Source organism: Pteronotus mesoamericanus, unplaced genomic scaffold (assembly GCF_021234165.1).
Source record: "Pteronotus mesoamericanus isolate MK-2021 breed Mesoamerican mustached bat unplaced genomic scaffold, CSHL_Meso_final scaffold_651, whole genome shotgun sequence".
NCBI classification, from domain to species: Eukaryota; Metazoa; Chordata; class Mammalia; order Chiroptera; family Mormoopidae; genus Pteronotus; species Pteronotus mesoamericanus.
Genome location: NW_026555325.1, coordinates 17,062,458 through 17,072,662, shown reverse-complemented (window position 1 = coordinate 17,072,662; position 10,205 = coordinate 17,062,458). Strand labels below are relative to the sequence as shown.

The 10,205-nt window shown below is 39.9% G+C and overlaps 1 protein-coding gene across 1 annotated transcript; it reads left to right on the top strand.

Annotated features, from left to right (window-relative positions):
• Nucleotides 1-9,566: 9,566 nt before the first annotated feature.
• RPRM (reprimo, TP53 dependent G2 arrest mediator homolog) lies at nucleotides 9,567-9,896 on the top strand. The gene has a single exon (XM_054562419.1). It carries the CDS (start codon nucleotides 9,567-9,569, stop codon nucleotides 9,894-9,896), a length of 330 nt encoding a protein of 109 aa, XP_054418394.1.
• The last annotated feature ends 309 nt before the right edge of the window (nucleotides 9,897-10,205 follow it).

The following is a 10,205-nucleotide window of genomic DNA, read 5'->3' as shown; positions in this document are numbered from 1 at the left end:
AAGGTCAGGGGCCAGTCTCTGCAAAACACTTCAATCTACTTTTTCTTCTGCAGTAAATCCCGGGTCACACTCTTCTTCACATCTCTTAGACAACTAATTCACTCTATATTTTGAAAAAAAAGGTTTATTGAATTATTATTGATATACTAAGAACAGTGCTTTTGGTGTGTGCAATTAAATGAGTTTGGGCATATGCATATACCCATGATATTCTCACCACACACAATCAAGGTATTATACATATCCAACAACTCCCAGAGTTTCCTTGTGTTTCATTGGGGTTTTTTGTTTTGTTTTGTTTTTGTTTTGTGGTAAGAACACAACATAAGATCTATGCTCTTAACAAATTTTGAGGCGTACATTACCATATTGTTAACTATAATAGGCACTATGTTTTACAGCAAATATCTGGAATGTAGTCATCTAGTATAAGTGAAACCTTATATCCATTAAACAACAGCTTTTCATATTCCCCACCTTCCAGCCTCTGACAATCACTATTGCATTCTATGCTTCCATGAATTTGACAATTGTAGATACCTCATATAAATGAAATCATACAGTATTTGTCTTTCTGTGACTAGCCTATTTCACTTAGTCAAGGTGAGTTTTATGTATTAATAGTGTTGGCTGAATTTTGTATTTCATAGGATTCTTTTTATTTCCTTCTCTGTGGCAAAGTTATATGACTGACCAAGAGAATGAGAGCACAGATATGTTTGCCAGTGTGAACGGACCAACAGCCTTCTCCATCCACTGCTCACCATTCTTTTCCAAGATCAGCCAGGCAATTTACAAGATGGATGTGAAAAGTCTCCAGGTGTGGATTATTTCCAAATATTTTCTGGTGGGTGGCTGCATAATCTATATAATTGGAAACTCAGAATAGCTTTCTGGTACCGGGCACCTACTAAGGGGGAGAAGACACACTCAAAATGCCTGCCCCACTGGGGCTAATGTTGGATATAAAATGTAGATCTTGAATTTTATTAGGGAAGCTCTCAGTTTTATGACAACTCCTGACTTTTTATAAAATGAAAAACTCATACCCGAGTTAGTAACAATTTCACACCCCACTTTGATGCCTGGGCAGATGGTATGGGAGCATTCTGCAAGAGCATGAAAGCAGCACCGTGTTTCAGTGCGCATCACTAGTGAGTCACCTGTCAGAAGCCCTTGTGTTATGGCTTGCCTTCTTGCACAACCACAGCAAAAATTACGACTAGACTATAAAACAAATATCACCCAGAATCATCAGAAAGTTGAGCTGTATGGAAGTCCAACAACCAAGGAAATAAAGAAGCCACATTCATCCAGACTGGTAGGAGAGGAAGAAAAGCAGAGACACATGGAAAGCTGCTTAGATGCACAGAGAGGCATAGAGACACAGAATGGGCAGCCCCACACCCATGTGTAATGGATAAAAATCAGGAGGGATGCATCAGGAGAAAGGGATGCATCAGGAGAAAGGGATCCCAGCCCATACCAGAACACCCAGCCCAGGGTCCCAGCACCAGGAAGATAAGTCTCCATAACTTCTGGCTGTAAAATCCAGTGGGGGTTGGGATGGCAGAAGAAACTGCAGGATTCTCAGGAGTTTCCCCTTAAAGGGCCCACGGTGGAATTAGCACAGACTCACTCCCTCTGGGTTTCAGCACAAGGGCAACAGCTGGAAGGGCAACAGTAGCATAAAGGGAGAAAGAGAAGTGTCTGGCATGAGAGCAAGTGCCAGGAGAGAGCTTCCTCCTGGACAAAACACCAGAGGCCAGGCAGCAGCATTGTCTGCTCTCTGTGCCCCCCCCTCCCCCGGACCCACAGAACAACGACATGGGTTGTCCTGCCCTGGCAATTACCTGAGACTCCACCCTATCCAATTTACCAGTGTGCTTGTCTACAGTAGGCCACGCTACTAAAATAGGGAGTCAAAGCAGCTCTAAGTAATAAACAGAAATAAACACAGGGAGGCTGCCAAAATGAGGGCACAAAGAAATGTGGCCCAAATAAAAGAACAGAACAAAACTCCCGAAAAAGAACTAAACAAAATGAAGACACACAATCTACCAGACGCAAAGTTCAAAACACTGGTTATTAGGATGCTCAAGGAACACGTTGAGTACTTTAACAGCATATAAAAGACCCAGGCAGAAATGAATGTTACACTAAGTGAAATAAAAAAAAATTTACAGGGAACCAACAGTGGACTGGATGAAGCCAAGAATCAAACCAATGATTTGGAACATAAGGAAACAAAAAACATTCAATCAGAACAGCAAGAAGAAAAAAGAATCCAAAAAAAAAAAAATGAGGAGAGGCTAAGGAGATCTTCAAACATACAGACATTTGAATCATAGGGGTGGCAGAAGGAGAAAAGACAGAGCAAGAAACTGGAAACTTATTTGAAAAAATAATGAAAGATAAATTCCCTAATTTGGTGAGGGAAATAGACATACAAGTCCAGGAAGCACAGAGTGTCCTAAACAACATGGGTCCAAAAAGGACTACACTAGGATACATCATAATTAAAATGTCAAGGGTTAAAGATAAAGAGAGAATTTTAAATGCACGAGAAAAGCAGATAGTTATCTACAAAGGAGTTCCCATAAGACTGTCACCTGATCTCTCAAAAGATACTTCGCAGGCTAGAAGAGACTGGCAAGAAATATTCAAAGCCTTGAAAAGCACGGACATACAGCCTAGACTACTCTATCCAGCAAAGCTGTCATTTAGAATTGAAGGGCAGATAAAGTTCTTCCCAGGCAAGGTAAAGCTAAAGGAGTTCATCATCACCAAGCCATTATTATATGAAATGTTAAAGGGATTTATTTAGAAAAAGAAGATTAAAATCATGAACATGAAATGGCAATAAATTCATTACTATCAGCAACTGAATCTAAAAAAACAAACTAAGCAAACAGAACAGAAACAGAATCATAGATATGGAGATCAGTTAGGAGAGGGAAGGGAGAGAAGGGGGGAAAAGGTACAGAGATTAAGAAGTACAAATTGGTAGATACAAAACACACAGCGAGGTGTTAAGAACAATATAGGAAAAGAAGTAGCCAGAGAAATTATAGGCATGACCCATGGACATGAACTAAGAGGAGGGGACTGCTGGAGGGAACGGTGGACACTGGGTGGAGGGGGGCAAAGGAAGGAAAATTGGGACAACTGTAATAGCATAATCAATAAAATGTTTTGTTAAAAAAGCATTTGTGTTAGAGGCTTGTCTGAATCTGTGTCCCCAGGATGGGTCTCAGTGAAAGAACTTCCTCTGATGTAAAAAATATGTGCTTCTTCCTTAAAAGTATAAAGCAATTAAAGAAATCACTGATGACACTGTTGACTCATTTACATGTGTAATCAGATTCCATAGACCTAAAAAGAATATGAACTAAAAAATATTTACAAATATATCATACATAAGATTAGTATGTTTGATTAAGAAGACATTATATATATATATATCAGTAAATCAATACAAATGATAAAATGTCAAAGGAGAAACAGATAGAAGGCTTGAACCTGAATGTAAAGATTACAAAGTAAGATATACAGTTGTGTAATACATATGTGGAAACATTTTCTGGCGCAATGATAATATGCAGCTTCAAACAAGGTACAAATTTTTTTCTCTATCAAATTTACAATGAAAGAAGTTTTGAATCATCATACTTGGTGCTCAAGAAGAGTATTACCTGGGGTATTTGCTAATAATGCAAATTTATAGAACCCATCCCAGATCCACCAGAGTGGAATCCCAGTGAATGAACTCAGGAAGCAAATTAAAGAAATTCTGATTCAGTTGGCTTGCAGTCGGACCTGGGAATCAGTCATTTCCCATCCCTGTCCTGGATGGTAACAGAGCAAGCTTGAAGAGATTACTCTACAGTAGTTTTCAACCATGGCTGATCTATTGAATTATCTGGGAAATTTTCAAAACATAGACACTTGGGTCCTACGCTCAGAAATTCTGATTTAATCCTAAAACGTTAATAAATTTTTGATAATACTAATCTTATAGGTTAAAATTTATGATAACCAAATTTTGATTTGATTATCAAAAATTGTAATAAGTTATTTGATGATTCAGCAATGCAGCCAAAGTTGAAAACACCTACTCCAGAAGAGTGTGATAAAGCGGGTGTTTGCAGGGTTTTCAACCCTGCCCCTGATAAAAAAGGGGTTGGTGCAACCCCTTTTACAAACAATTTGGCTATGTTGCTTTTTTAAATAAATAATCATAATGTTTTCCTAAAGATTGCAATTTTCTAAATTTATCCCATCTGTGTAATCTAAATATAGAAAAAATTTATGAGCAAAAATGTTCTTTGTGTGCAATTGACTCAAGAGAAACATTTGAGAGCAACATGACTGGCCAGCTATATGTCAATTGTTTAATAAACAATGAAATATTCAGATAGTAAAGTGCTATATACTCATTAAAACTGTGCACATAATACATGTTTAATGTCATGAGAAAATACAGGGTTAAGGGGTGAAAGTAAGGTTAAATTGTATTTACTGCATGGTCAAGCTTCAGTTAAAATAAGCATAGCAAAAGAAGGGATGAAAATATTCTAAACTACCAAGGATGGTTATCTTTGAACTCTGGGGAGATAGAGAAGTTATTTTTTAACTTTTCTGAATTTCTGAAATTTACATATAATATTTATGTTAGGTTTAAATATTTAAGATTTTTATTGTGGTAAAGTATATATAACATAACATTTACCATTTTAACAATTTTAAAGTATGTAATTCAGTAGCAATAAGTACATTCATGCCGCTGGGCTACTATCACAACCGTCCATCTCTAGAACTTTTTCATCTTCCCCATCCTCTCCTCTTCCCAGTTTCTGGAAACAACTATTCTACTTTTGTCTCTGAGTTTGACTATTTCAGGTGTCTAGTATAAATAGAACCATATCATATCTGTCTTTTTGTTTCTGGTTTATTTCATTTAGCATAATGCCTTCAAAATTCATCCATGTCGAGTGTGTATCAGAATTTATTGCTTTTTAAGGCCGCATAATAGTCTATTGTATGCCTGCATGTACCACAGTTTGCTTATCCCTTCATCCACTGATGAACATTTGGGTTGTTTCCATCTTTTTATAACACTGTTATTACCTTTGGTGTACAAATACCTGCTCCAGTGCCTGCTTTCAAATTTTGAGGGTATATACCTCGAAATAGAATTGTTGGATCAGGTGGCACTTCTATGTTTAATTTTTTGAGGAACAGCCATACTGTTTTCCCCAGAGGGTACACCATTTTGCAGCAATTCACGAGAGTCTAATTTGTTCCCACACTTAGAATGTTTTAGCTATATAGGTCAATCACTTCATACAGAAATCTTTCTAAAATGTATCACTCACTTTCCAGCCTTGTTAAAATGAAATATTAAACCAAATGTAACCTTTATTCCTTTTAATAATTTATACAAATTGATGCCCCCTTCAGGGGCTACTGAAAGATATTTTTACTTGAGATCTTGCTATGTGTTGGATATCATTCTAAGTTATTTTCAGAAAGCAAATTAATCCCTTCAAAATCCCGGGAAATATCATTCCCATTTCACAGATAAATAAATGAGATACACGGAGATAAAGGGAATTTTTCCAGGTCATGCAGCTAGTAAGTGAAGTCGACAAAATTCAAAGTCCACGCCTTCACATGTTTTGCTAGACTGATAACCATCTAAGAATGTTTGTCTCGGTATTAAATATCTCCAAACTGATGTTGTACATTTTTTTAAAACATGAGTGCTGTTTAATGTTTTATTTTGTTTTCCCTTCTGGTATTACTCCTTGTGGTGGTAAAAGTACCTACCTCTTGCCATTTTCTTCTCTCCAACCTACATGTCGATACTGATATCCTATCACCAAGAAAAACAGATACAGAAAAGAATTAAAAATATATAAAAAGTAGAAGTACATAGGTTTGAGAGAACTTGAGGGGTATATCTAAGGGTAAAAACATATGAATTTATATATTTGAAGTTCATGCTATTTATTTTAGTAGTTCAGTAACAAATTTAATCTTTTTCTAGCTTTTTGTGTGTGCATGCTCCAGCTGTTTTGTCTGCCTTTATGAAGGAATATTAGTGTTTACTCTTACTCCTACTTATATTGCGTAATATACTATAATTTGGTTTTTTAAAAACTGTGCCCAAATAATAAATATCCTTTCTATGTCTGATACTATCTTTTTAAAAAAAAGTTTTAATATTTTCATAACATACAATGGAAGAACCAAGAGAAAAGGCTTTAATATGGAAAATCTCTGGTCCTACATTAAGATTATTTAACCTATAAACCCCCCCTTGCTGGTGTGGCTCAGTGGATTGAGTGCCAGCCTGCGAAGCAAAGGACGGTGGACTCCATTCCCAGTCTAGGGCACATGCCTGGGTTGCGGGCAGGTCCCCAGCAGGGGGTACATGAGAGGCAACTATGCATTGATGTTTCTCTTCCTCTCTCCTCCCTCCCTTCCCCTCTCTAAAAATAAATAAAATCATAAAAAAAAAGAAATGCAAAACTTAAAAAAAACAAACAAACTATAAACCCAATGACTACTGATTACAGGTGCCCATCAATACCAGTCTGGAATGTCCTTGTAGAATGTATTATGTCATAAATACATTTCCAGGAAAGAACAAATAAGTGTTTCTTTCCTTGTGTTACATACATGTTGTGAAGTGCTGAGCATTTAACTTTCTGAAAGTCAAATCTTCTTTCCAATGAAGTAGGAGAGGTCACTAGTTAAATAAATTTAACACTGAGTTCTTCTGTGTTAAAACTTTTCATTTAAAGTGAATTATCAGTACATCACCCCATTCCACATCATCATCTATTTTTCTATAAATTAGGCTTTTCTATATCAATATTTCTTAAAGGATTTTTTCAAATAAAAGTTTCTTTAGAGAAGCTCTAGCAGCCCAGACTCCCGATGTGCTGTAATGAGTGAGGAAAGATAAATGTAATTTTGTATTATTAGGTTTCATTTCCATCTAAATACTCCAAGCAATTTTATCGAGAAAAATTAGAGTGAAGGGAGGGATTGTGGAGATGATAAAGGAAACAAAACCACATTCCTAAAGATCTGAACTAGCTGATAGAAATAGCACACTCACAATTTTGTGACTGGTTAGTAGTTAAACCTGAAAGAAAATAAGCAAAGTCACAGTGTTACCTTACTTCTTTTAAGAATGTGCACCCCAAATTTAAAGGTTTGACAATATAAAATGTCCACTGGACTCCAAGTTTTAATCATTTTAACACTGACTACTTACTAAAACAGTAATATTATTAATATCAACAAATACATACAAATTCTGATAATGATCAAATTAACATTTTTAGGAAATTTTTATCTCTCAAGTCTACCATGTTGGCCTTTACAAAATATTCTCTAACTCTATTTGTTTTTGCCACTCAAAGAAGGGGCTATTCTTTCTCTCTTCATCAACACCCATCTTCTACTAAACATAAAATTCTGTGCAAGTTAATATCTTTGGGAGTTGATCTCTATTGTCCACATTTTGCTTTCTCTATTGTCCACATTTTGCTTTTCTCAATTCCTACTACTTGCCTGTCATTCATTGTGACATTGCTTTATATTGTCTTAAACTCTTCTGTAATTTTTTGCATGTACACTGTTTTATTGTTCTTAAGTACCACCCACATTAACTAAGATAGACTAATTGTATAGTGAGATATAAGTAAGTTTTTAAAAATCAATAACTAATACATTTGTCCAAAGAAGAAATTACTGGGAGTGGAGCATTCTTCAAGACTACTATAATCATGGAAACTAGAGCAATAAACTATGTGAACTGTGGACAAGGTCCAGAAACCTGGGTCTTGAGACACTAAATATCTTCCCAAAGGAAAAAAAAATGCTATGTAGAAGGTTCTAAACTTATTGAAGCTGATATATAATCAACATCCAAAAATTGGAAACTCTTAACTAAAGAAAAGTTCATCCTATTTTATGATTGCCACAAAATAGTACAAAAACATTTAAGGAAACCTCTGAACATGGAATAACTGATGTTTGGGTAAACAGAAATTAGAAGGTTGAACAAGCAGAGAATGGAATTGAGAATAGAGTGAAAAATGTAACAGCTACTGTGTTACAGTAGAAATTTAGTAAATGTATTCTATCAGAGGTTTTGATGAGGCTGCAAAGTTTCCAGCTGTTAAAGAACTGAAAGAAAAAAAGGATAGGAAGGAGAGGAAGAGGAAAGAAAGAATGGCAAGAAGGAGGAAAGAATGTAGAAAAGAGATTTTTTTTTTAAATTCTAGAGTTTAAGAAACAATCTGATAGGTTTATAACGCTTCACTGAAACTGTTGGTAAAATTATAATGGGTTAAAGCTTCAATCAGGCCTCTAAAACATCTGGAGTTTTGTTTTAAATGACTACGGTGAAAAACATCAGATTATGGAAAATGGGGAGGATTTCCAGCAGGTGGCCAGTGTTCTAGGTGATGGATGTGATGGACAATTCCCTTAAACAACTGATTTAAGAGGAAAAACAATAGAAGCACATAAAAAAACTCATCTGGAATTCGGATTAGAAGAGTGGCCGGCTACTCCTTGTCAGCCTTCACCTCCCTTACCAGTGAGGTGGCCCTGCTCCTGGCAAACGCCTCCACACGAAGGCCACCGAAGAACATCTTCCTGTAAATCCCTTTCCTTTGCCCTAAAAATCATGATAAAACCTCCTTTACTGTGTTTTCCAAAGCTTCCTTTCTCCCTCCCTTCTTCCCACCCTTTGTTCCTTCTTTTCCTCCTTCCCTCCCTCCCTACTTTTCTTTCTCCCTAAAATCATTGCTTTTTTAAAAATACACCCAGATTAACTCTACTCCACTAGAAATCCCTCTCAGGCCAGACTGAGTCAGGCACAGGCGGCCAGCCCATGCATTCGTAAGCACCATCTGGCACCTGCGATTCATTGATTCATCGCCACTTTCCATACTCGCAGAGGTGAGAGGGGCGGGAGACAAAGAGCACTCAGAGCTGCTGTGACCCAGTTCTTCGGAAACTTTCAACTGGTGGCAACCTCCCCTAACCCGAAACTCTTTAATTACCCATCAGGCCAGAAAAGTGCAGTGACCTCTGCCTAGCCGTTGGAATTGGAAAAGAGGCGAAGCAAGAAAAAAGCAAGACCTCCGGGAGGTTCGCTCCCTTGCCTCCCCACCGCCCAACCACAGCGGGCGCAGCGCGGCAGGCCGCCGGGAGGGGCCGCTGTTCGCTCAGACCAGCAGCCTCGCCGCCGCCCGCACCTCCCACGTCTCTGCTGGCCCAGCGCCGTCAAGTTCCAACAGCCCCCAGTCGAGAGAGCGCCGGGCAGGAGCAGACGGCGCAGACCAGGCAGGCTGCGGCGCGATCCGGAACGGCTCCGGGGAACCTCCGCCTGTCCGGAGACCTCGGCAAGGAGAGAGCTAGCCGCCGCCGCTCGCGCAAGTCTGCAAGTGAGTGCTTAGCTCGGCACCTGTTCCTCTCGCGCCACCGCCTTCCCAGCCCTCGGACCCGCGCCTCCCAGGTGCCCGCCCGCTCCGGCGATGAATCCCGCTCTGGGCAACCAGACAGATGTGGCTGGCCTGTTCTTGGCCAACAGCAGCGAGGCGCTGGAGCGTGCGGTGCGCTGCTGCACCCAGGCGTCCGTGGTGACAGACGACGGCTTCGCCGAGGGCGGCCCGGACGAGCGCAGCCTGTACATCATGCGCGTGGTGCAGATCGCCGTCATGTGCGTGCTCTCGCTCACCGTGGTCTTCGGCATCTTCTTCCTCGGCTGCAACCTCCTCATTAAGTCCGAGGGCATGATCAACTTCCTGGTGAAAGACCGGAGACCGTCTAAGGAGGTGGAGGCGGTGGTCGTGGGGCCCTACTGACCGGCCCGCCGGCCCCCGTGGCGGCCGCCCCACGTCTCCCCACCTCGCCAGCCCGGCCGCGCCCCTCACCATCGAGATTGGGCGTAGCAAACCTGTCGGAGTCGATTATTTCTCTCGACTTTTGCCTTTCGGGACGAAGCGACCTGTTTCTCGCACGCTCTTGGAAAGTCCCCGTGCCTGGCTATAGGACGAGAGCGCCCTGACTCTGGACTCCTCCGCAAGTGGCAAGAAGAGGGCGATTGGGGCGCAAACTTTGGAAGCTGCCGCTAGCTTGGGATGCGGGGAAACCGACGGGGCGAAGGCCCTTCT